At 40.4% G+C, this 27,424-nt stretch overlaps 1 protein-coding gene and 1 pseudogene across 1 annotated transcript in view; both read left to right on the forward strand.

The window, feature by feature from the left end:
- Window positions 1–26,857, forward strand: part of LOC144640205 (uncharacterized) — a 274,821-nt gene extending 247,964 nt beyond the window's left edge. The window contains exons 10-14 of the mRNA XM_078499411.1: window positions 1,498–1,569; window positions 7,518–7,589; window positions 25,525–25,596; window positions 26,155–26,245; window positions 26,570–26,857. Coding sequence (XP_078355537.1) covers window positions 1,498–1,569; window positions 7,518–7,589; window positions 25,525–25,596; window positions 26,155–26,245; window positions 26,570–26,857 — 595 coding nt within the window. The remainder of the gene's footprint in view (window positions 1–1,497; window positions 1,570–7,517; window positions 7,590–25,524; window positions 25,597–26,154; window positions 26,246–26,569) is intronic.
- LOC144640206 (uncharacterized) lies at window positions 8,476–14,334 on the forward strand (annotated as a pseudogene).
- Window positions 26,858–27,424: the final 567 nt, after the last annotated feature.

Here is a 27,424-nt window from a genome sequence, read left to right on the forward strand (position 1 = left end):
GCGGATGGCTAGGATGGAAATGGATTGCAATTGAAAAATTCAGTAAGGCTAAACTTTTCAAAGTTTTCAGTTTCGCGTGTCGTAAAATATCGATATTTGTGCCGAAGTTTGATTATGATTATCTACAAATTAAGGCTGTATCTCCCATTAGATCGATGTTCAAAAATGTTTTTCATGGGTTAAGTCGCTATCACTAATTAATTTCGGAACAGTTTAGTTCAAAAATCTGCAAAATTCTCGTGACGTAGCTCTTTAAAAAGTGTGCTCAAGATCTATCGACAGGAGCAGTTTATAAAACTAACTGCAGAGACTGTGAGAGAGTTTATATAAGACAAACATCACGAGCGTTACAGCAAGGCGCACAAAAGTGTGACCACCTTTAATTAATTCACATTCTTTCGTGCAACAACCATCCAATCAGAAGCCAAGAGCAGGTTCCTGTTGACTCCTGATTGGATTAAATCTGCACGGAAGAATGTGAATAAATTAAAAGTGGTCACACTTTTGGGCTCCTTGCTGTAAGATCTAGAACAAGAGAGCACAAAAGAGCTGTTTTTACTGTTGACAAGCTAGAGATCTCTATTGGTGCAAGAACTCTCTGTTGCATGCAAAATAATCGAGAATTCGATTTCGACGACGTTAAGATTATAGCCGTTGTTCTTGTGATCAGACTGTTTCCAAAAGCGTGGCATTCTATTCGAAACCGAATTTGACTACAACAAACACATGAACACTCCCGACATCTACAGAATCCTGTTCTGAATCACTAGTGAGTTATCGCCTTTAAAAAAAAAATATATATATTTACATCTGGACGACCTTTTCAATTTGTGCTGAAGAAAGTTATAGCATTTTTAACCGAAAAGCCAGATATTTTTTACAGTTTTAGTCAGTGAGAACAATTTTTTTAGTTTTTATGCATACTAAAACGTGAAATATTATGTTTATATTTATGTTTTGGGTGAAACGTGATTTAGATCACCCCTTTTACCAACCACTTTTACCACCCTCGTGCGTGTCGCATTGCAAAATACATGCAAGTTTGTCTTGGAAAACATTTAGGCCGTATTTTACTTGTTCTTTTTAACTTGATTAATCAAGTAACTCGATCGTTTAGATATTCAACATTTAACTGAATTAATATTTTGCAAATTTGACAACAGCGGCGAACTTTCGTCTTTGCCAGCGCAAGCCTCATTTGCCCAGATTTTTTACTTAATGATAGTATTTGGTAATTTTGACTCATTTGACGTCCAACACACCAAGATGCATTTTTCGCACAAAACTTGGGATGGTTATTATTGAAAGAGTGTTGTTCAATTACAGCAGATTTTATAAAAGTACCATTGCTAGAAAGCAGAACAGCAGCGCTCTCATTAACATGTACAGTTAATCTTCTTTCGTATTGTTGCAAACGAAGTGCTGCTTTGTAAAAACATGTCTCTTTAATTTTTTTATCGCCGTGTACTGACGATAATTTTTCTCCTTTTATTTCAGGGACTTGTCATCCAATATAATTCCATATCTACCCACAGGGTTATTCACGAAGCAAACGAGCTTGACAGAGTTGTACGTTTGTCAGCATTTTTCGTTCTTTTTGTCGATTTTATTGTAATATAAATTAAAAGGACCAGTGTCACGGCTTGGTTAAGTTTTGCCAAATACCCGCTATGAAACTTAAAATTTTGGCAAAGAACCATACCGCCATCCGTTAAATGGTTTATTTTACGTTTCACTTAATCTATGGCCATCTTTTCATGTTTAAATTTGGCTTAAGTTCATGACACAGTTCCCTTAAGAAAAGCCGTCGACTCAAGTAAATGTTGGCGCAGTTGCTGTTTTTCTTACTTGTATCATATAAAAGTTAAGTAATTTCCCCTCTCCCCCTTTGCAATGTTGCGTAGCATGCAAAAAAATAATGCCTGCAATTGCTGCTTACTTTTGCTCATGAAACACACTGCACGGGGAGTCTAGGCACATTGTACTGTCCAACATTGAAACAGGGGGAGGGGGTGGGTGTGCCAACGACTTTTGTCAATGATTGCAATCAGTGACAAAATGTTGGCGCAGTTGGTGTTTTTCTTATTTGTAACATATAAAAGTTAAGTAATTTCCCCTCTCCCCCTTTGCAATGTTGCGTAGCATACAGAAAATAATGCCTGCAATTGCTGCTTACTTTTGCTCACAAACTGAAACGCACTGCACGGGGAGTTTAGGCACATTGTACTATCCAACATTGAAACGGGGGGAGGGGGTTGGTGGGCCAACGACTTTTGTCAATGATTGTAGGCCGCTTTTTTACGCGCGCTTCTTGTAGGTTCTTGGCATTAAAAAAACGCAAAATCTTCTGGCAGGAAGATTTTTCAAGGAATTAAATTTGGAGCTAATCCTTGTTGTTTTTCTCTTAAGAAATTTATATTGCGTCTTTTTCCAGAAAACATGTCAGATTTTGTTATTTGGGCGATCAGTGTTTATCATGTTAGGTTAAAAACTTTTTAAAACTGATCTAAAAATGTAAAATGATCTTATAAACACTTTTAAGAAACTAAATATTTGGCAAACGTTCTCTTGCCTTCGTCAGACGTAGTTTGAAACAGTGTCACTGCATGCATAATCGGGTCTTATTTGCTGCTAGTCTCCAAAGATGCAGACAAAGGTAACTAAACATTTGTAAATGTAAATGTTTAGGAGCGAGAGAATAAAGCAAGCATCTGCAAACCTGCGGCACAAAATAGAATCATGTAAAATAGAATTATTCTGTAAATGTTCGTTTAGGGAGTTTCAATGTCGGATGGAATGCAAAACGTCTAGAAAAATGCGTTCTAGTCATTCAGGTTTCTTTTTAGAATTTCAACGTAGTCTTGGTTAATGTCGTAATATGTTGCTCCCTCAGAGATTGGCAAAAATTCATGTCAAGAAAAAGAAAACTAAAGAATAAAAGATGAATGGATATAGGCAAAGTAAGCCAATAGCACTGAGCTTAACATTGGCGACAAATTATTAATTAATGAAATCCAAGACCAACTGGAGGAAGGAATCGTGGAGAAAGTTAATGATTAGCCTCAGGGAGAAAGGGAGTTTTGACCTTCTTTAGGGTGATACAGGGATATTTTTGTGATGCTTGATTAGCAGATTTGATTTTCCGTGAAACGTAAATGTGAATTTCTTTGGATAACAGCAAGATAAAAAAGTAGTACGCTACTTGCTTATTTTTGTCATTCGGAAAAATGAAATTTTAATATCCGTGATCCGCTATTTATTTTTATTTTTTTACCCGTGAACCGTGCCAAAGACCGCCAATGTAAGACCCTCTACGAAGCAGCAGAAGAGAAAAAGCAGAAAGCAGAAAAATACAAATCACCTTCGACGCATCAGCTAAGGAATATCAGAGTAGTTCCTCCTTAAACGATTGTAGATTGGAAACTGGGCCTCCACCCCAAAACATACTCTGGATTGTGCTAGTTCAAAACCGTTTCAAAGCTAGCTGTTGCGCTTTGTGGCGATTTTTAGCAGTCAGTCTTGCAGGTACACACAGGTTTTAGGCTTTGATATTTGTTTTAAGCATTTGATTTTCCGTTGTTCGGTTCAACACAGCCACTGTTTCTTCTTGGTGGAACTCTAAAGCAACGGCTAGAAAACTTGAAAGCCAAATATCACGAAGATTTTGAGGATCGTTAGTGGAAGAATTACCACTGCCCAGGGGCACAATTTATAATTTGAAAAGGTTACAGTCTTAGTATATTGAGAAGCGGAGTTTAAACTACATACATGCCACTATTAAGTGGTGGTGGCTAACGCTGAATTGAGAGACGAAGGGAAAATATATGACAAGGAAAATTTGTTCATGAAAGCCAAAGAAGCAAATTTTCCGAGACTTTCTTGGAGCAAGCAGAAAGATACCATGGTCGTGATCTTTACCAAAGGTTCTGTGGAAACTAGTAAGAGAGAAATTCTGACTAGTTAGGGAATAGTATTTGACCCTCTTGGAGTGGCAAGTCCCACAGTCTGAGTAAGGGGGCAGTGGGGCCTTTGCTTCTTAGAAATGGCAAGTCCCACAGCCTGGGTAAGACGATCTATACTACAAATCGACTCGCAGCAACACCTACCATGGGATTCAGTGCTTGAAATAGAGAAACTGGTAAAACATTGTTGCAAGTTCAAGGAATACCTAATCTACTAGTAATACGTGACTCGCAGGGCCTCGCGAAGCTCTGGGTTGGCGAGGGGGGGGGGGGGTGGGGGTGTTATAAATAAGGGGTGGATTATTTGAAGTTGACCTTTAATTGAATTGTACATATTCAATTTTCCACAGTAGGCAGGAAGATATATTTGTTAGAAATTTCAAAATATTTTTAGGAGGGGTAGCATTGGATAGGTAGTTGATTGGGGAGTGATGGGGTGGTTGATACAATGAGTTAAAATCGCTGGAGAAAAGTACCAATATTTCTCTTTGGCAGGTTTCCCCCTTGTTTGCCAAAAAGTACCCCCTTCCTTATTTGAGGAACTGTAAGTTTTATGTTATCCCTCCCCATTAGAACAAGGGAAGGCCCATTTTTAACTTAACAGTCTCTTTTGCCCCTATCTTTGTGTACCTCTAAATCCGTAATTGGAATCGATATAATTTGTGTGGTTCCATAAAATATCCATACTGCCCACGGAAGGTTGTTCAGTTTGAACTCCCCCACACCCCTGGAAATTTCAGTTGAGATTTATACTCCTTAAAAAAAGTTTTATTTTTGACAACGTTATTGTTGCCTAGTAACGGGAATGGCCGCGACACTTTCGTTCCCAGGGTCTCCTCGGCTTTGAAGATGGTGGCCTTTTCTGGTTCGTAAAGAGGTATAAAGCGTTGGGAAGCGCAGGCTATTTTCAAAATCATCGACAAATAATTGGATAGTCGCATTTTGGACATTTATTTGATGACATTAAAAAAAAGAAGAACGAACGGCAGGAGGATTCGAAGCCTCCGCCCGCGCGCCCCTGATGGCGATGAAAGGTTTTAATATAGCCTGAATAGGCGTTGAGGGAGTCTTGAGGGAGTATTATGTGGAAATCAGTGTTATTTTAATCCGAAAAGAAAAACGATAAAAATGAAAGGCTCAGGATTCGAACCCAAAAAAAAAAAAAAAAAAAAAAAACCCTAGCCGGATTTGAACCCCCGACCTCAGTTCCGAAGATCTGATTTCAAGTTCGACGCCTTACCATTAGGCCACCAGCGCGCGGCGGCCGTGTGACGTCATTTCCGCCACACACCAAGCTCACAAATATATATATATAGAAATATATATGACCGTAAACTCCACACGAGATGTCATCCCGCCTGATCCCTTTGAGGGACAAAATTATACACCCCGCTACGCTCGGCGTTCACCTACACCTAGTAGTCTTATGCGTTAACTTAGATCCTAAAACCTCGCTTTCATGTTGCATATATAATGAGGGATGACGTCATCATAATTAGACGAAGTACTCATCAAATGAGGTTGCCATAGCAACCGAAATGGACCGGAAGTGAGAAAACTGGAAGTAGCCAAATTGCATAAAATGCGAGGAAAGGGTATCGGCAGTAGCCAATCAGATTGCAGGGAGTATTTGAATGGACCAATCAGGGGTCAGGCAGGTGGTCAGGTGTCTAATTTGCATATTCTGTGACGTCAGAGAATGGAATGCGTGTCACTATCGGGGAGGGTGAGCGTGAGCCTGACCCTTAGACACGCGCCCTGGGTACTAGACGTGTGCGCAGGCCTGAGTGGCCGCGCGCGCCCTGGGTACAAGCGTGACACATGACGTTACGAAACCTGTTTACAAGCGGGACCTTCGTGGTCACGCGCCCTGGCGACGAGCGTTACCTCTATATCTATTGTACACGAAGCGCTATGCTTTCCTTGTGGTATCTGGAACTGAAAACTTTGCACTAAACGCATGCGCAGATAAGTCTACATTGCTTTTTTCTTAGACTTTTTGTCGGCGATTCTGAGAAAACGTAAAGCTATTTAAAAAAAAGAACCATGTGATGAAGGGGGATGGGGGTACCCCCTTTCTCGGTATTACTGGGAGCGAGTGACTGACCCATCAGATCACGTGACATGGCGTGACCCTACGAATCACAAAAATCGTTTGCATTTCTAGGAATTTTGGTCGGCGATTCTGAGAAAACTTGACACGATGTACACGTTAGCCTAAAACATCGCTTTTTGTTGCATATATAATAAGGGATTACGTCACAATAGGTTGCCATAGCAACCGAGTTTTGATGAATGGGCGGAAGTGAAAAAACGGAACTGGAGTGTCCAAAATCATTTTATTCTCAAAAAAAGGTAAAATTAAGGTAGAATTTCTTGCAGTCTAGCTACAGCCAAAGGCGGTCCATTTTTTTTTTGTTTTCATGCCTTCGGTGATACTAGTGGCACAGTAACTGCGACGGCAGTATACGGATTATTCTTTAAGAGTCGGGCGCAAACCAGCATCTTTACCCCGAGCCATTTACCTCAAACTGGTACCAAATTTAACCAAATTTAACGGATAAGCAGTTTCTCAGTATCCGCACATTTTGCATCGCAAAGGAGCAAAATCCAAAAAGACCAACGCTTATAACGGTAGAAATTTTTCAGGTACAGCAAACAGGTCGAGTACGGTGATGATCCCAACTTCATTTTGACGGTATTTTGCTAAAACACGCAATCAGTAACTATACAAGGAAATTTTCATATACATCAGATTTTTGACAGTTCGAACCATATTTCAGCTTCCATGCAGTTAATATACAACAGATTTAACAGCACGATTCACTTTAACCCTAAACAATACAAAAATGTTCAAAGATAGGAGTCCTTTCCTCACTCGTGTTTCCTTCGCAAGAGAGACTGGGTACAAAGGCATCCCAGCGAAAATAACAACACTTACTCTTAGGGATGTGGGTGGGGATTACTATACAGGAGGCTATTACGAAAAGGGGATGCCTTTGTCAGACTGGAGGTACATGTATATCACTCTGTATGTCAGCCTGCCTGTTTTTCTGTCCAACTCCCTGCCTGATGCATGCATGCCTGCCTGCTTGCCTGCCTGTCTGTCTGTCTGCCTGTTTGTCCGACTGTCTGTGTGTGTGTGTGTCTGTCAGTCAAAATGTTGCTGAATTGCAGAAAACTTCTTAAAAGTGGCTCATAACAAATAATTTAAGTTTTAACTGTCGTGGACCACATAATGATTACAATTGGTGACAATTATTATCATTGTTGGCTTGGTGCAAATAGGACAATATATCACTGTATATAATTTGCTTATCCAGCTTACGCTCGATTACTGTGATAAAATACGGATTAATTTAAGGGCAAACGACCGTAAAGTTTTGAAAGTAACAACCATTGTTACTGTCACATTTAACAGTGTTTTCCTTTCATTACTTCTGGTGGGTAGCTTCGTTCGAGGGGTCGATACTTTTAATCATCTTAAAGGTGTGGCATATAAGGGTCGATCTGTCTTACTGTAATCCTACAATATGTGATTTTTTTTTTTTGCAGGGACCTTAGGCACAATAAAATAGAAGTGCTGCCTGAAGGAATATTTGATAACCTATCAAGTCTAAAGTGGTTGTAAGTACATGCATCTGACAAGTATTTAATTAAGGAGGCTATTAACGGTTTCCAGCACTTTCCATCTCTTATACTTTGATGGATCAGTACTGCAAACCTTTTACAGTTGCTCCTACAATAATGGTACCAAACAAATGCCCAATCATTGGTAACAACAGTTTAACCTGTTTAGAACTGCTACAAACTGGATAATGATCAAAATATTAAAATACAACTTTTTGCAAAACTAAAAGGGCAGACTATAAATGAATTTTAAAATCAAATACAAATGTAAATAGCCTAATTAATTGTAAATATTTTTAACTTTTAATACTTTTAATTTACACGACCCCACAAGCTGTAAGCTTTTATCCAAATCGTGTTTTTAAATAAAGGCAAATTACTTACTTACTTACTTACTTATTGAGCTTGAACTCTAATGTTTATGCCGAATATAAAACCGACTGACTTTTTGACTTGAACGTACCAATTCTCGTTCCATAAACTAAACTGATTAACTGAAGGTTTATGCTTCGTTTACTGGTATTTTACGTTGTTCTTGTTAACCCATCTTGTCTGTTTCTCTGGCTGGCCGAATTTTTTTTAAATTACAAAATGGTAAAAATTGTTATAATGAGAATATTTAAAACTAGCTCATATCAAATAAATTAGTTTTAATCGCCTCAAAAACTAAATTTGAAAGTACTGCTTCTGATTATAACGTTGCCAACTTTGGCTATTCTCGTGACTTTAAGTTAGGCGTTACGAACATGTCTCTGCTTCCCAATCTCTCGGTATTTGCATGGATGATAAAAGACTGTCGAGGAATACCCTAAATTTCGCGAAAAAGGGGTCATTTGGAGTGGGTGGCAGTGGGAGGCTGTAGTAGTGTATTACATGTAGCCCAACGGTTACTCATAAGAGTACATCCGGGATGCGAAGAGTGTGTAGTGAGCGCGAAAGCATGTACTGTGTGTACGGGCGTGTGTTCTGCTTTAAAAGCAGCTGTAAGCCTTTGTGGCCTTTGAACACTACAAATTGGCGAAGAGGATGTCGCACTCAGTGGAACGAGCGTTGTCGCCCTAAGATTTAACCGGTTCTTCCTTTCAGGTCGCCAAACGGTGGCGACAGTGGAAGCGATTTTACCAATATTACATCGATGGCAAAGGAATTACGAACGCCTCTCGAAAGAAAGCTCAATTACTTCATTTTGCGGGCATGGAAGTCCAAGATATTTTCGAAGTCCTTCCGGATTCAGGACCGATCAATGCAGAGGAGGGTAACGAGTATGTAGTGTGTCTTCGTACGCTTGATGGAGGGGCTGGATGGGGGGGTACAAATGTCAGTTGTCAGTTAAATTTTAGGCGATTTGTCAGTTGTCAGTTAAATTTTAGGCGATTTGTCAGTTGTCAGTTACTTGACTGTTAATAATTAACCGTGTAACTAAATTATTTATTTCTGACCCAAAAGCTAGCTCGATTGGCACATATAACGTAAAGTGTATCGTTAATTCAAGATTCTTACTTAAAGAACTATTTTTTCTCAGATTTGGAGTTAAAACCATTGCAATTGCATTACAACCTGAGATAAAAATTTAAGCGTTAACTTGCCTACCAATGATCACCTATATCAGTCTAAATCTACCTATTTATCTTCAACACTTTATACTTAATAGACCTTAATAAATATCAAGAAGAGTTTACGGAGCAAAATAAAATATCTTGAGAATTTGAGTAAAACGGCGAGTATCATATTTTCTCGATTGAAAAAGCTGGCTTCTAATAAAGCCGAGTTTCCACGGTGGAAGTATGAAAACCTGTACTTGTCTGTAATAAAAAATGTGCATTATACTCAAAAATAATGTATAAAGGTCTCCGCACACGTGGGGTCAAGACGCAGGGACATGTTGCAGCAATATGAAGCAGCGACAAAATCATGTGTTGTTCACACTGAGGGGACATGCAGCAGGGACGATGATATTTGAGTCAGCATGAAAAAGTGTCGAAAATCCAAGGAATTGACCCTGAGAGTTATGATAATCATTAGTGAATTGGTATTTCTAATGGATTGGTATTACATTTGCAGTGCGAAGTGTTTTCAGTAACATTTTGTTTTTAGCTGTGAATTACCGCTACTTTTAGCCACTGTTTTAACCCTTGAATTACATAATGGTCAACTGATATGACTGAAATGTGATATGTACATGCATTATAACCAGTTTTCTACCTGAAACAAACGCGCTCGGTGGTTCACATTGCCGCAACGTTTCAAAATTTTGTTTTATATACACAGTGCCACAGTAATTATAACATATATAACGCCAAGAGAAATAATTAAGTATCAAACACATCGTACATTGCAACAAAAATGGGAACAAGAAACACGTAGTCGTACCTGGTAGGATTTCTGGACTAACTGGCATAATTCATATTTATATCAATACAAGATACAAATGCACTTATAATACATACTGTTCATTTCGCTTCCTGTGCCATCCAGTAAGCTTGGTAGTTCGAGCTTCCACTGGTCGTCTGTGGTGATGGCGAAGTTGTCGCTTTTCCCACTCTCATTCGGTGCCATTCGGAAAAGCTTGATGTCAAAGTCACCAAGGCCGCATTTTCTAGTTAAATCTTTGAGGCCAAGGAATGCCACAAGGTGCTTTTTGAGCGCATGAACTGTATTTATATCATTTATCGGAATACGGCTTCTAAATCGATCGAAAGCCGAGTTCGAGTCAACTCTGTAAAAGCTTACAATAGCTTTTACAACGACAGCATTGGCGGCCATTGCATAAACTGGCGCGTGTTCAGCGTAACTTTGAGATCGTAGCTGGTAATATGACCCTGATGTACATGGGTCATACAGTGAATCATTAACGAAATATGAAACCCTAGCGTCCCGCTGCTGAGATTCGTATAAAACGTACATTTGTTTGACGAAAAAAGTCAAACAGTGTTATTTACAACGGGTTTTTTAGGATTAACGATGCTCATGTGGGTTATTTAGGACAGTTTGGTCAGTTGTCAGTTGTCAGTAAAAGCCACTACAAATGTCAGTTGTCAGTTAGATTTTAGGCGATTTGTCAGTTGTCAGTTAAAATTTTGGCCATTTGTCAGTTGTCAGTTAACCCCATCCAGACCCTCTTGATGCTCACTTTCGCGCCGTGGACGAAGTCCATGTTTTTTCCACAGCCGCCGAGACGTTGTATTCGATTTAGGTGATTATAAGACATTAGAATATAGCCGCTGTATACGCGCGATGGAATTCTAGCGGGCATTATTTTTAATAGAACATAGCTGAAAACTATAGAAGCCCGGTACCCCGGATGTACGAATTGTTTGTCGAATTTCGCTGAACGACTTCGTCGACTTAGCTTCGCCTCTATTCTCTTGTTTTGTTGTTTAAATGATGCTTTAAAGCAGCAAGTTTTTATCAGAAACGTTTTACCTGCTTAAATGGAACTGAGACAGTGCCAAAGGAAGCGACAGATGAAGAAAGAATCGTTGAAATTTGTTGTTCTTCTTTGGAGTTGTGTACGCCACTATTTTGCCGTTAACTGCCCGAAATTGATTGGAAATTATTTAGCAAAACAAGCCGGACTCTCGAAACGCTTTGAGGTAAGAAACGTTTTTAAGCCACAATCTGAAGAAAGAACACTCCACTTTTGTTCTTTTTAAATCGAAATAAGAGGCGAATTTGAAAAACTTGCTGCGAAACGAACGCATGAAAATTTTTCATTTGAATGAAATTGAAGTAGGCTTAACCAAAATTTGAATGCGTAAATTTCAACTAGATTTGTCGGCTTTGTGAGAATCTTTTGGAAGTTGGAGAAAGGACTATATAAATAGGAAATATGAATGAAATGGTATCTTGGTTTATTTATAAAGAAGCCGCCAATAAAAAGAATAAACTAAACTTTCACTTTTACCAATGTTGCGTGCGTTTGTAAATGCCGTGAGCGGCCGCGAGTCTTGTTAGTTCTGTGCTCTTTTTAATGCTATATTCTAAACCCACTAGAAGATGGTTTTCCTATGTCCTATAAGAAAATAATGCACTTTTGAGGTCTAGAAAAGCAGCTGAATGCCCTCGCCTGACGGCTCGGGCATCCACTAGCAGCTTTTATAGACCTCAAGCGTGCATTATTTTCTTATAGAACATGGAAAACCATCTTCTAGTAGGTAAATGTATGAGAATACTTTGAAAATTGCTCGAAATAGTACTTGTATGAAAGATTTGAATAAAAGTTTCTTACCTTATGTTTATCATGCGTTATTTTGACATTTCTGTGCCTCTGGAGTGGGTTTAAAGCCGTTTCGACGAGTTTTTCTTTCCGACGTTGTCGCCATGGCGCGGTCGCTTAGCTAAATTTTTGAATCTTGTGCCCAAGATAACTTTTCACGCATTCAGACAAAGCAAAAGTGGAAACCCAGCGCTCGAACACGAGCGTTTCTCGGGCGGTTAAAATAAACTTTGGAACCTTAAGCGAAGGAAATCGAAAGAAGAATTATCGACGGCTGTATTGAAGCAATTTTGGTGAGATTCGACACTTTTTGTGGTATTTAAGGAGCTTCGAGTGCGAACCGTTGGCGAACTAGCTATAGGTCACCTGCCTTTCGTTTCTCTTTAGGGGAAGCAACGTCGGAAAGAAAAACTTGTCTAAACGGCTTTAAACCCACTCCAGAAGCACAGAAATGTCAAAATAACGCATGATAAACATAAGGTAATACATTTTTATTCAAATCTTCAATACAAGTTCTATTTAGAGCAATTTTCAAAGTATTCTCATACATTGTCTTATAATCACCTAAATCGAATACAACGTCTGGGCGACCTGTGGTTTTTCGACAACTTGCGTTGACCAAGGGGGAGACCGCTGATAAATTTATGGTTCGTTTACGGAAACAAGCTCGTCACTGTAATTCTGGCGCAGCTTTGGTGAAAAATTTGTCAGATCATCTGATCGAAAAGCTCCCCGATGTTGAACTGAAGAAGAAATTACTCGAGGTGAATAATATTACGTTAGGGGCTGCGATGGATAAGGTCCGAAAGTGGGAAGCTTCGCGTGAGCAAGTGAGTCAAATGCCGGTTACGCCAAGTCAAGACCGACAAGAACCTGGAGCAAGTGTTGGAGCAGGGACTAATGCTGTCGAACAAAGGTCTGGGCGTGGATCGAAAGGTAAAAGGGTTTGTTTTAACTGTAGAAAAGAAGGTTACTTGGCTAAAGACGGCAATTGTCCAGCTCGTGGACGGAAGTGTAGGACACTATGCTAGCTGTTGCAAGGGGGGAAGGATCCAAAAGTTTGGAAAAACAAATACCACTTAACGACGGGGAGGCCGGAAGACATCAGAGTTTAGAAAAAGCAGGCCAATCTTGTAGAGGGATCGTTGGAACCCTCCAGGTGAGAATGATTCATTTGCCTTTACCGTAGAAGAGCAGACATGCAATTTGGCCGCTTCTGCTGAGTCAGTGCTTTGTGTAAGCATTGGGACAGTAAACAGGGATGTGTTGGTTGACTCTGGACCTGGGAGCAATCTTTTAAGCATGGACACTGTTAAGGAGTTAAAACATCAGTAACTTCAGGCGCAACTCTGCACAAGAAAGTTGTATGCTTATGTGGGTCGTGCGCTTGAAATCGAAGGTTAGTTTCAGTCAGAAGACTCTGTTGATAAAACAAAGATTGTGGCAGATTTCGTTGTTGTCAAAACAGGTCGTTGTTTGCTAGGATATTCGACTGCCCTGCATCTTGGAATCTTTCGAGTGGATCCAGCAGGAACTCTTTCCACAGGGAACTGTAACACTGTTAATAGCACTTTTCAAGTCAACCGCAGACACCCTCAGAAGTTCGTAGCTTGTTGGGTCTCGTTGGATTCAGTGCCAGGTTTATACCCGATTTTACAACAACTGCTGATCCCTTAAAAAGACTTGCCAGAAAAGGAAAACTGTTTATGTGGGGCGACTTGACTTTTCAGAAATTGAAAAGTCAAGTTGCAAGTGCACCAATCTTTGATAAGAACGCACCTACTAGTGTTATTGCAGATGCCAGTCCAGTGGGGCTTGGAACAGTGCTGGTCCAATAGAAGAATGGAGATAGTCGTGCTGTCTGTTACACAAGTCGTAGTTTGAGCCAAGTGGAGGGCCGTTATAGTCAAACCGAGAAAGAAGCACTAGCCCTAGTTTGGGCATGTGAACGTTTCCACTTCTAATTGTATGGACTGCCACAGTTTGACGTCGTAACAGACCATGAAGCACTCAAAATAATCTATTCCAAGGAAGTCCAAACCTTCAGCCCGGAAAGAGCGCTGAGTTCTGCATATACAACCGTACAACTATCAAGTCTGTTAGGTGTCATCGAGAAAGAATATTGCAGATGCCCTTTCCCGACTGACAAATATACCTGCCTCAGATCAGTCCCCGGAGGACGATGGATACATACGCATGGTAGCTCTGTATGCTGTCTCCGCTGCGTTGTTAATCGAAGAGATTGAACGGATTGTAGCACAAAATCCAGAGTTGCAATCAGTCATAATTTGCCTCATCGAAGAAAAATGGGACATTGTTCTCAAGTCATACTTGCCAGTGCGCAATGAATTGACCTTTATCGGTCATGCAATTCTACTTGGAACGAGAATTGTTGTACCGCAAGCTCTTTGCAAAAGAGTTGTCAGTTTGGCTCACGAGGGGCATGAAGGAGTCGTGAAGACAAGCAATAGTATAACAAGTGCTAACTGCGCTAGCTGTACAACAGAACACCAAAGTGAACTGTGAACAGTTTGTTTGGGCTTTTATAGCTAAAGGGTTGTCTGCTCGGAATGCCAGTAGAAAGAACTGTACTTCAGCACAGCTTGGCATTACACGTGTATAATCTTAGCCATGAATAGTGCTGGTCGGCGTCGGGAGCGAGGACCAGGAAGCACTGCGTGCATCTGAAAGCGGGAGATTGCATCGGCGATCTCATTTGAAACCCCGGGGACATGGCAAGCCCGGACTACAAAGTTGTGCTACATAGAAAGGAGCACGAGCCGCCTGACCAACTCCATTATGCGTGTTACTTTGTAACGCCTAGAATTTATATTAGACACGACCAATATATTGTCACACCAGAATTGGAGGCGTCTCCCGGCAAGAAAGGGGTGCCACATGACGCAAGCAACAACGATGGGAAAGAGTTCTTGCAATTCGATACCTATTTCCCGTTTTTGGTTCAAAAGCATGTGGGGAGGCCAGCCACCCTGGAACCACCTTCACTGGAAATAGCCCCCGAAGCCTAAAGAGCCCGCGGCATCGGTGTAGAGTTCTAGATTCTGAGCTGGAAACGCCCGTTCCAGTTCAAGAGAAAAGCTTTCCACATTTCAAGATCCTTAAAGAACTCCTTATTAAGCCGCATGCGGTGGAAACGGCTTGGGATCCCCTCCTGGTCAAATTAATCGCCCGCTGAAGGAAGGTTCTCCCGGGCACCACCACCTTGCGTGCAAACTGAAGAGTCCCAATGAGTGATTGTAACTCTACCAGGCGTACTGAGCGACGTATTTTGAAAGAGTTCAACAGTTCATTGATCCTGGAGAGTTTATCCTGTGGTAAGCGGGCCTCCATGCGGACGCTGTCTAAAGCAATGCCCATGAACTCAATCTCCTGGGAGGGCCTTATTGTCTTGGACGCTACGACAGGGGCCTCAAGGGACATAAATACCCGTAGCAGAGTGCTAAAGCTAGTTAAAAATGCCAATTTAGACGGTTCGGCAATGACAAAGTCGTCCGTCCACGATGTGAATAACAAGCTGGAGGCCATAGTTACTTTTAAGGATCCATTCAAGCCCGTTCGACAGCTGATTGAAAAGGAACGGGGCACTTCGAAGCCCAAAGGGTAAGTACATGTCTACATAGTATTGGGATAGCCAGCTACAGTGACTAGCCAGCAAGCTCCAGTCGTCCAGATGACTTGGTATCAGGCGGAAGGCTGATTTAAGATCAGTATTGGCCATAAAGGTTCCCCTTCCTAGAGGCTGGAGAATACGGATGGCATCGTCGACCCGCACAAAATCTATGGGAATAAGGGGTCCTTTGGAATGTGCTCATTAATGTTATCGCCCTGGGGGTAGCAGAGTAGCGGGGAGTGGTAGGGACCCGCTACCCTTCCAAGAGCTACTTCCTTTTGCAGATTGAAAGAAACTTCTTTCGGGTGCTGTACTACCGAAATACGGTTAGGGGAGATGGAAGTCGATGTCATCCGATCAACTTCCAGTAAAACCATCATTCATTACCTAGATGCCCAATTCGCAAGACATGGATTGCCCAGAGGCCTGCGCAGCGACAATGGTTCAAACCTGGTGTCCAAGGAAGTAGAAGGGTATTTGAAAGAATCGGAGATTGAGCACCATGACACGACACCTCTGTGGCCACGGGCAAATGGCCAAGTGGAAAGGCAGAATAAGACGCTTCTGAAATCTGTTAGAGCAGCTCACGCAAAAGGAAAGAATTGGAGGGAGGAGCTAAACAGGTTCCTGTTGGCATACAGGTCAACGCCACATTCGACTACAGGGAAGAGTCCTGCTGAATTGTTGTTTAGAAGTAAGCTTAAAACCAAAATGCCTGAGCTGGTCGATTTGGAAGAGGAGGAAATAGAAGTCAGCGACCAAGGAATCCGTGATCAGGACACACAGAGAAAGCAGTCGGGTAAGGACTACGCCGACAAGAGGTTTCATGCTAGGGACCGAAATGTGAGAGAAGGAGACAATGTTTCGCTAGAGAAGAAGAATGAAACAAGCTGTCGTCTTGCTATGAGAATGAACCATATCAGGTGATGTCTCGTTGTGGAGACCAGGTCCTACTGAGATCATCACAGGGATTTCAGTACAAGCGAGACCTTCTGCATATCAACACAATAATGGTTAGATGACAAAATGTAACAATGGAAACGTTTACAAGCCTAACTAAATGTGCAATTAGAACCAAGCCCTTTAACATGCCAGATCAGAAAGAACATGGAGCTCCACTACAGGATGCTGAACCACCGACGGAACCGAAGACGGCCGAGATATCACCCATGAAAGAGAATCCAGTACCAACGACAGATTCACCACCTGACCTACCTGCTGCTATACCTACAGCTGAGCAGCCAGTTAGAAGATCTGACAGAATTAGTACTCATCCGAAAGCACTGAACGATAATGTTCTGCACTAAACTTAGGGATTTTTATACTGTCATATTCATTGCTGTGTTTCAAAAGTAACATTTGAAAATTTTTATATGAATTTAAAGGGACCGTGTCACGGATTTAAGCCAAACTTAGGCATGGGAAATGACCATCAAATTCGTTTAAATGTATAAAATTACCTCTTACAACAGTGAAGGAATATTTAAAGAACACACCAAATGCAAAAGAAGGTACGGATGGCCAAAAGTGTCGAAGATTGAAACGGATTGCGATGCGGCGGAACAGTTTTCAAAGTTAATCTTGTCTGCTTGTTACTTTAATTTATGACGCCCTGGAGACACATTTAGCTGCAAGGAAGTTATGGTTTTGTCATTTAGTATCAAAGAATTAATTTCTTTGCAAACATTTAGTTTCATTGCGAATATTTGGCAAAATTTAATAACATAAGATTAACTTGGCCGTGACATAGTCCCTTTAACCGCAGGGACCATGTTTATGACTAGTGAGTTTGGTTCGAGTGTAAAAACAAGAAATGAACTCAAAACGCGTGTTTAAAGGAACTTTTCTGTTATTTGACGTAAAGTATTTAAGCGAAGGACGAGATGGATGTAATGTATTACATGTTGGCCAGCGGTTACTCATAAGTGTACATCAATACCCTCAAACGATATGAACAACCAAAACGGACTCCCAACAATATTCACCAAAACTACCAGCTGGTTACTAATCACACTTGGTATGTTCCCTCAGCCGTCGCACTAAAACAATGTCAATTTATTCATGATTTGTAGTATTTATATGCGATGTTGATAATTTATCATCGCATCGCATTTAAGATTTTGCAAAGAACCATACCGCAATCCGTTTACTCTTCTCAATATTTGTCCATCCACATTTTCTTTTGAATTTGCTGCGTTATTGATATGTTTCTTCGTCATTGTAAGTGGTTAATTTTATGTTTCACTTAATCCTGCGGCCATTTTTCTTGTTTACATTTGGCTTAAATTCATGACACAGTTCCTTTAAGAAAATCAGTTGACTTATACAGAAGGTAGGCCCCTTTTTGTTGTTGTCTTATGATATTCATATTAAGCGTCTTTTCCAGAAAACATGTCACAGTTTGAAAAAAAAATACCATATTTATTATTTACTATGTCACAGTTTGTTATTTGGGCGATCAGTGTTTATTATGTCAACTTAAAAACATTTTTGAAACTGATCTAAAAGTGTAAAATGATCTTATAAATACTTTTTAGAAACTAAATATTCGCAAACGTTCTGTCGCCTTCGTCAGAAATATAGTTTGAAACAGTGTCACTGCATGCATAATCGGGTCTTATTTGCTGCTAGTCTCCGAAGATGCAAACAAAGGTAACTAAACTTGTGGGAAATGTAAATGTTCAGGAGCGAGAGAATAAAGTAAGCACTTGCAACCCTGAGGCACAAAATAGAATCATGTGAGTGAATCCATTTAACTTATAAACATGATTCTATTCTGTAAATGTTCGTTTACGGAGTTTCGGTCCTGGATGGAATGCAAAACGTCCAGAAAAAAGCGTTCTAGTCTATTCAGGTTTCTTTCTAGAATTTCAACGTAGTTCAGGTGAATGTCGTAATCTGTTGCTCCCTCGGAGATTGGCCAAAAATGATTTCAAGAGAAAGAAAACTGAAGAAAAAGATGAATGGATATAGACATAGCAAGCCAATAGCACAGAGCTAAAAATTGGCGACAAATTATTAATTAATGAAATCCAAGACCAATTGGAGAAAGGGACCGTGGAGAGAGTTAATGATTAGCCTTAGAAAGAAAGGAAGTTTTGACCTTCTTTACAAAGTGGGGATACTTTTGTGATGCGTGATTAGCAGATTTGATTTGCCGTGAAACGTAAATGTGAATTGCTTTGGGTAACAGCGAGATAGAAAAGTAGTACGTTACTTGTTTATTTTCGTCATTCGGAAAAATGAAATTTTAATATCCGTGATCCGTTATTTATTTTTATTTGTTCTGCCCGTGAACCGTGCCAGAGACCGCCCCTGTAAGACCCCCTACGAAGCAGCAGAAGAAAAACAAGTAGAAAGCACAAATATGCGAACCATCTTCGACATATCAGCTAAGGAATATTAGTCTAGTTCGTCCTTAAACGATTGCAGATTGGAGACTGGAACTCCACTCTAAAACCATACACTGGATTGTGCTGGTTCAAAACCGTTTCAAAGTTGGCTGTTGCGCTTTCTGGCAATTTTTAGCAGTCAGTCTTGCAGGTACGCACAGGTTTAGGCTTTGTTATTCCTTCAACACAGCCACTGTTTCTTCTTGGTGGAACTCTAAAGCAACAGCTAGAAAACTTGAAAGCCAAATATCACGAAGATTTTGAGGATCGTTAGTGGACGAATTACCACTGCCCAGGGGCACAATTTATAATTTGAAAAGGTTACAGTCTTAGTATATTGAGAAGCGGAGTTTAAACTACATACATGCCACTATTATGTGGTGGTGGCTAACGCTGAATTGAGAGACGAAGGGAAAATATATGACAAGAAAAATTTGTGCATGAAAGCCAAAGAGGCAAAGTTACCGAGACTTTCTTGGAGCAAGCAGAAAGATACCATGGTCGTGATCTTTACTAAAGGTTCTGTGGAAACTAGTTAGAGAGAAATTCTGACTAGTTAGCCATAAGTAATTGACCCTCTTGGAGTGGATAGCCTTACAGCCTGAGTAAGGGAGCTGCGGGGCCTTTGCGTCTTAGAAATGGCAAGTTCCACAGCTGGGTAAGACGATCTATACCACAAATCGACTCGCAGAGAGGTTTGCGAGCAACACCTACCATGGGATTCAGTGCTAGAAATAGGGAAACTGGTAAAACAGTGTTGCAAGTTCAAGGAATACCTAATTAATAAAGTAAGAATTTCCTGCAGTCTAGCTACAGCCAAAGAACCATTCCTTTTTTTGTTCACATGCCTTCGGTGATACTATTGGCACAATATCTGCGACTACAGTATAAGGATTCAGTATTCTTTAAGAGTCGTGCGCAAACCAGGATCTTTAACCCGAGCAATTCACCTCGAACTGGTACCATATTTAACGGATAAGCAGTTCATCAGTATCCGCACATTTTGCATCGCAAAGGAGCAAAGTCTAAAATGATCAACGCTTATAACGGTACAACGCTTATAACAGGTACAGCAAACAGGTCGAGTAAGGTGATGATCCCAACTTCACTTTGACAGTATTTTACCAAAACACGTAATCAGTAACTATACAAGGAAATGTTCATATACATCAGATTTTTGACAGTTCAAACCATATTTCAGGTTCGATGCAGACTTAACAGCACGATTCACTTTAACCCTAAAATGAATACAAAAAAGTTCAAAGATAGGAGTCCTTTCATCACTCGTGTTTCTGACGCAAGAGGGACTGGGTACACAGGAGAAAATAACAAAACTTACTCTTGGTGATGCGGGTGGGGATTACTATACAGGAGGTTAATACGAAAAGGGGATGCCTTTGTCAGACTGGAGGTTTATCACCCTGTATGTCTGCTTGCCTTTTTTTTCTGTCCAACTCCTTGCCTGCTGCATGCCTGCCTGTCTGTCTGTCTGTCTAGTCTGTCTGACTGTCTGTCTGCCTGTTTGTCCGACTGTCTCTGTGTGTGTCTGTCAGTCAAAATGTTGCTGAATTACAGAAAACTTCTTAAAAGTGGCTCATAACAAATAATTTAAGTTTTAACTGTCGTGGGCCACATAATAATTACAATTGGTGACAATAATTATTATTGGTGGCTTGATGCAAATGGGACAATATATCACTGTATATAATTTGCTTATCCAGCTTACACTCGATTACTGTGATAAAATACGGATTGCAGTTGCTCCTACAATAATGGTACCAAACAAATGCCCAATCATTGGTAACAATAGTTTAACCTGTTAAGAACTGCTACAAACTGGATAATGATCAAAATATTAAAATGCAACTTTTTGCAAAACAAAAAGGGCAGGCTATAAATGAATATTGAGCTTGAACTCTAAACTTAATGCCGAATATAAAACCGACTGACGTTTTGACTTGAACGTACCAAATCTCGTTCCATAAACTAAAGTGATTAACTGAAGGTTTATGCTTCGTTTACTGGTATTTTACGTTGTTCTTGTTAACCCGTCTTGTCTGTTTCTCATCATCATCATCATCATCATCATCATTTATTTGCCACTTCAGAATTAAACATACAAATTAAAATAACTTAAAAAGATAAGGCGAGGAGACCTCCAAGAAACCACAAGGCTTATGGGGGAGGCCACCTCGGGTTAGCAATAAGTTAGTAATTTCGCTGTGAATGTGCAGCTAGGCCAATTTCAGACTCATTTTATTTCTGGCTGGCTGATTTTTTTTTTGAATTACAAAATGGTAAAAATTGTTATAATGAGAATATTTAAAACTAGCTAATATTAAATAAATTAGTTTTAATCACTTCAAAAACTAAATTTAAAAGTACTGCTTCTGAATATAACGTTGCCAACTTTGGCTATTCTCGTGACTTTAAGTTAGGCGTTGCGAACATGTCTCTGCTTCCCAATCTCTCGGTATTTGCATGGATGATAAAAGACTGTCGAGGGATACCCTAAATTTGGCGTAAAAGGGGTCATTTGCAGTGGGTGGCAGTGGGAGGCTGTAGTGCATTACATGTAGCCCAGTGGTTATTCATAAGAGTACATCCGGGATGCGAAGAGTGTGTAGTGAACAGGAAAGCATGTACTGTGTGTACGGTCGTGTTTTCTGCTTTAAAAACAGCTGTTAGCCCTTGTGACTTGCCTTTGTGGCCTTTGAACACTACAAATTGGCGAAGAGGATGTCGCACTCAGTGGAACGAGCGTTGCCGCCCTAAGATTTAACCGGTTCTTCCTTTCAGGTCGCCAAACGGTGGCGACAATGGAAGCGATCTTACCAATATTACATCAATGGCAAAGGAATTACGAACGCCTCTCGAAAGAAAGCTTAATTACTTCATTTTGCGGGAATGGAAGTCCAAGATATTTTCGAAGTCCTTCCGGATTCAGGACCGAACAATGCCGAGGAGGGTAACGAGTATGTAGTGTGTCTTCGTAAGCTTGATGCTCATTTTCGCGCCGTGGACAATGTGCCATACGAAAGCCATGTTTCTCTACAGCCGCCCAGACGTTGTATTCGATTTAGGTGATTATAAGACAATGTATGAGAATACTTTGGAAATTGCTCGAAATAGTACTTGTATGAAAGATTTGAATAAAAATGTCTTACCTTATGTTTGTCTTGCGTTATTTTGACATTTCTGTGCCTCTGGAGTAGTTTTAAAGCCGTTTAGACGAGTTTTTCTTTCCGACGTTGCGCTTCCCCTAAAGAGAAACGAAAGGCAGGCGATCTGTAGTTCGCCAACGGTCCGCACTCGAAGCTCCATAAATACCACAAAAATTGTCGAATCTCGCCAAAATTTCTTCAATACAGCCGTCGATAATTCTTCTTTGGATTTACTTCGCCTAAGGTTACAAAGTTTATTTTAACCGCTAGAGAAACGCTCGTTTTCGAGCGCTGCGTTTTCGAACTTCCTGTAGGTTCTTGGCATTAAAAAAAAAAAACACACAAAATCTTCAGGGAGGAAAATTTTCCAAGGAATTAAATTTGGAGCTAATCCTATTATACGATCGTCGACATTTTTTTTACTTTTATATTTGTCTTATATATGATATTCATATAAGGCGTCTTTCCCAAAAAACATGTTACATTTTGTTATTTGGGCGATCAGTGTTTATCATGGTTACCTAAAAACTTTATTAAAACTGATTTTAAAATGTAAAATAATCTTATAAACACTTTTAAGAAACTAAATATTCGCAAACGTTCTGTCGCCTTCGTAGACGTATAGTTTGAAACAGTGGCACTGCATGCATAATCTGGTCTTATTTGCTGCTAGTCTCAAAAGATGCAGACAAAGGTAACTAAACTTGTGGGAAATGTAAATGTTCAGGAGCGAGAGAATACGGTAAGCACCTGCAACCCTGAGGCACAAAATACAATCATGTGAGTGAGTCCATTTAACTAATAAACATGCTTCTATTCTGCAAATGTTCGTTTACGGAGTTTCGGTCGTGGATGCATGGCATGGAATGCAAAACGACCAGGAAAAGGCGTTCTAGTCTATTCAGGTTTCTTTCTAGAATTTCAATGTAGTCTAGGTGAATATCGTAATCTGTTGCTCCCTCAGAGATTGGCCAAAAAGAGATGTCAAGAGAAAGAAAACTGAAGAAAAAGATGAATGGATATTGGCATAGCAAGCCAATAGCAGAACAGCACATTGCCGGCAAATTATTAATTAACCCTCGGACGTACAAGGGGGGGGTGGATGCCACCCCCCCCCCCCCATAAGGTTTTTTCCAAATTTTGAGAAAACGATTTACTCTACAGTACTGAAACTTTCAGTAGCTGTTCATTCATCCTTTGCCGAAATTTTGATATGTCAACCATGTGTCCATGATGTTTGACGTTGCCATGGCAACGTCATAAATACAGGCAGGTCTTGCCAAAAATCGTCATTTTTAACATTTTTCTTTATTTTTTCCAGTTTTTTTAAACAGAATTGCACGATTTGTTTATTTTAAGAATCCATAAGCATTCTGACTTGATTTTGCATCAATTTCTGTTATTTTGTGACTTTCTAAGAAAATGTTGAAATCCAAGATGGCGGAACCAAGATGGCGGCTCTAATGACGTCACGTAACGTCATGTGACGTCACAGCCAATTAAAATTATGCCATCTTGTAGAGTAAGCTACGGGCTTTCTTCTGAGAGCAAAATAATTTCGCTACGCCTTAATATAACGAAAACTCCGGGGAGGGGTTCCATCCACCCCCCCCTTGTACGATGGTGGGGGTATGAGTTTGCTTGTACGTCCGAGGGTTAATAAAATCCAAGACCAACTGGAGGAAAGAACCGTGGAGAGAGTTAAGGATTAGCCTTAGGAAGAAAGGCAGTTTTGACCTTCTTTACAAAGAGGGGATACTTTTGTGATGCGTCATTAGCAGATTTGATTTGCCGTGAAACGTAAATGTGAATTTCTTTGGGTAACAGCGAGATAAAAAAGTAGTACGTTACTTGTTTATTTTCGTCATTCGGAAAAATGAAATTTTAATATCCGTGATCCGTTATTTATTTTTATTTTTTCTGCCCGTGAACCATGCCAGAGACCGCCCCTGTAAGACCCCCTACGAAGCAGCAGAAGAAAAACAAGTAGAAAGCACAAATATACGAACCATCTTCGACACATCAGCTAAGGAATATTAGACTAGTTCGTCCTTCAACACAGCCACTGTTTCTTCTTGGTGGAACTCTAAAGCAACAGCTAGAAAACTTGAAAGCCAAATATCACGAAGATTTTGAGGATCGTTAGTGGACGAATTACCACTGCCCAGGGGCACAATTTATAATTTGAAAAGGTGACAGTCTTAGTATATCGAGAAGCGGAGTTTAAACTACATACATGCCACTATTATGTGGTGGTGGCTAACGCTGAATTGAGAGACGAAGGGAAAATATATGACAAGAAAAATTTGTGCATGAAAGCCAAAGAGGCAAAGTTACCGAGACTTTCTTGGAGCAAGCAGAAAGATACCATGGTCGTGATCTTTACTAAAGGTTCTGTGGAAACTAGTTAGAGAGAAATTCTGACTAGTTAGCCATAAGTAATTGACCCTCCTGGAGTGGCAAGCCTTACAGCCTGAGTAAGGGGGCTGTGGGGCCTTTGCGTCTTAGAAATGGCAAGTTCCACAGCTGGGTAAGACGATCTATACCACAAATCGACTCGCAGAGAGGTTTGCGAGCAACACCTACCATGGGATTCAGTGCTAGAAATAGGGAAACTGGTAAAACAGTGTTGCAGTTCAACGAATACCTAATTAATAAAGTAAGAATTTCCTGCAGTCTAGCTACAGCCAAAGAACCATTCCTTTTTTTGTTCACATGCCTTCGGTGATACTATTGGCACAATATCTGCGACTTCAGTATAAGGATTATTCTTTAAGAGTCGTGCGCAAACCAGGATCTTTAACCCGAGCAATTCACCTCGAACTGGTACCATATTTAACGGATAAGCAGTTCATCAGTATCCGCACATTTTGCATCGCAAAGGAGCACAGTCTAATATGATCAACGCTTATAACGGTAGAAATTTTACAGGTACAGCAAACAGGTCGAGTAAGGTGATGATCCGAACTTCACTTTGACGGTATTTTGCCAAAACACGCAATCAGTAACTATACAAGGAAATTTTCATAAACATCAGATTTTTGACAGTTCGAACCATATTTGAGCTTCGATGCAGTTAATATACAACAGACTTAACAGCACGATTCACTTTAACCCTAAACAATACAAAGAAGTTCAAAGAAAGCCTAAGGAGTCCTTTCATCACTCTTGTTTCTGACGCAAGAGGGACTGGGTACACAGGCATCTCAGCGAAAATAACAACACTTACTCTTGGGGATGTGGGTGGGGATAACTATACAGGAGGTTATTACAAAAAGGGGATGCCTTTGTCAGACTGGAGGTATATCACTCTGTATGTCTGCTTGCCTGTTTTTCTGTCCAACTCCCTGCCTGCTGCATGCCTGTTTGCCTGCCTGTCTGTCTGTCTAGTCTGTCTGTCTGTCTGTCTGTCTGTCTGTCTGTCTGTCTGTCTGTCTGGGTCGATACTTTTTATCATCTTAAAGGTGTGGCATATAAGGGTCGATCTGTCTTACTGTAATCGTACAATATGTGATTTTGTTTTTTGCAGGGACCTTAGCCACAATAAAATAGAAGTGCTGCCTGAAGGAATATTTGAAAACCTATCAAGTCTATTTATTTTGTAAGTACATGCATCTGACAAGTATTTAATTTGGGAGGCTATCAACGGTTTCCAGCACTATCCATCTCTTATACTTTGATGGATCAGTACTGCAAACCTTTTACAGTTGCTCCTACAATAATGGTACCAAACAAATGCCTTAAGCCCCCCCCCCCTCCCCCCCACACTTCAAATCACTAGTCCGCCGGTCCTGGTTAAGAACTGCTACAAACTGGATAATGATCAAAATATTAAAATACAACTTTTTGCAAAACTAAAAGGGCAGACTATAACTGAATATTAAGCTTGAACTCTAACCTTTATGCCGAATATAAAACCGACTGACTTTTTGACTTGAACGTAACAAACCTCGTTCCATAAACTAAACTGATTAACTGAAGGTTTATGCTTTGTTTACTGGTATTTTATGTTGTTCTTGTTAACCCGTCTTGTCTGTTTCTCTGGCTGGCTGAATTTTTTTGAATTACAAAATGGTAAAAAATGTTATAATGAGAATATATAAAACTAGCTCATATCAAATAAATTAGGTTTAATCGCCTCAAAAACTAAATTTAAAAGTACTGATTCTGCTTATAACGTTGCCAACTTTGGCTATTCTCGTGACTTTAAGTTAGGAGTTACGAACAAGTCTACGCTGCTTAATCTCTCGGTATTTGCATGGATGAAAAAAGCCGTCGAGGGATACCTAAATTTGGCGAAAAAGGGGTCATTTGCAGTGGGTGGCAGTGGGAGGCTGTAGTGTATTACATGTAGGCCAGCGGTTACTCATAAGAGTACATCCGGGATGCGAAGAGTGTGTAGTGAGCGGGAAAGCATGTACTGTGTGTACGGTCGTGTGTTCTGCTTTAAAAGCAGCTGTTAGCCTTTGTGGCTTGCCTTTGTGGCCTTTGAACACTACAAATTGGTGACGAGGATGTCGCACTCAGTGGAACGAGCGTTGCCGCCCTAAGATTTAACCGGTTCTTACTTTCAGGTCGCCAAACGGTGGCGACAGTGGAAGCGATCTTACCAATATTACATCGATGGCAAAGGAATTACGAACGCCTCTCGAAAGAAAGCTCAATTACTTCATTTAGCGGGCATGGAAGTCCAAGATATTTTCGAAGTCCTTCCGGATTCAGGACCGATCAATGCCGAAGAGGATAACGAGTATGTAGTGTGTCTTCGTAAGCTTGATGCTCATTTTCGCGCCGTGGACAATGTGCCATACGAAGGCCATGTTTTTCCACAGCCGCTCAGACGTTGTATTCGATTTAGGTGATTATAAGACAATGTATGAGAATACTTTGAAAATTGCTCGAAATAGTACTTGTATGAAAGATTTGAATAAAAATGTCTTACCTTATGTTTATCTTGCGTTATTTTGACATTTCTGTGCCTCTGGAGTGGCGTTTAAAGCCGTTTAGACGAGTTTTTCTTTCCGCGTTTGCTTCCCCTAAAGAGAAACGAAAGGCAGGCGACCTAGTTCGCCAACGGTCCGCACTCGAAGCTCCATAAATACCACAAAAATGGTCGAATCTCGCCAAAATTGCTTCAATACAGCCGTCGATAATTCTTCTTTGGATTTCCTTCGCCTAAGGATCCAATGAAACGCTCGTTTTCGAGCGCTGCGTTTTCGAACTTCCTGTAGGTTCTTGGCATTTAAAAAAAAAACAAAATCTACAGACAGGAAGATTTTCCAAGGAATTAAATTTGGAGCTAATCCTATTATACGATTGTCGACATTTCTTACTTTTATATTTGTCTTATGATATTCATATAAGGCGTCTTTCCCAAAAAACATGTTACATTTTGTTATTTGGGCGATCAGTGTTTATCATGGTTACTT

Source organism: Oculina patagonica, unplaced genomic scaffold, assembly GCF_052425735.1.
Source record: "Oculina patagonica isolate OP01 unplaced genomic scaffold, crgOcupat unplaced2, whole genome shotgun sequence".
NCBI lineage: Eukaryota > Metazoa > Cnidaria > Anthozoa > Scleractinia > Oculinidae > Oculina > Oculina patagonica.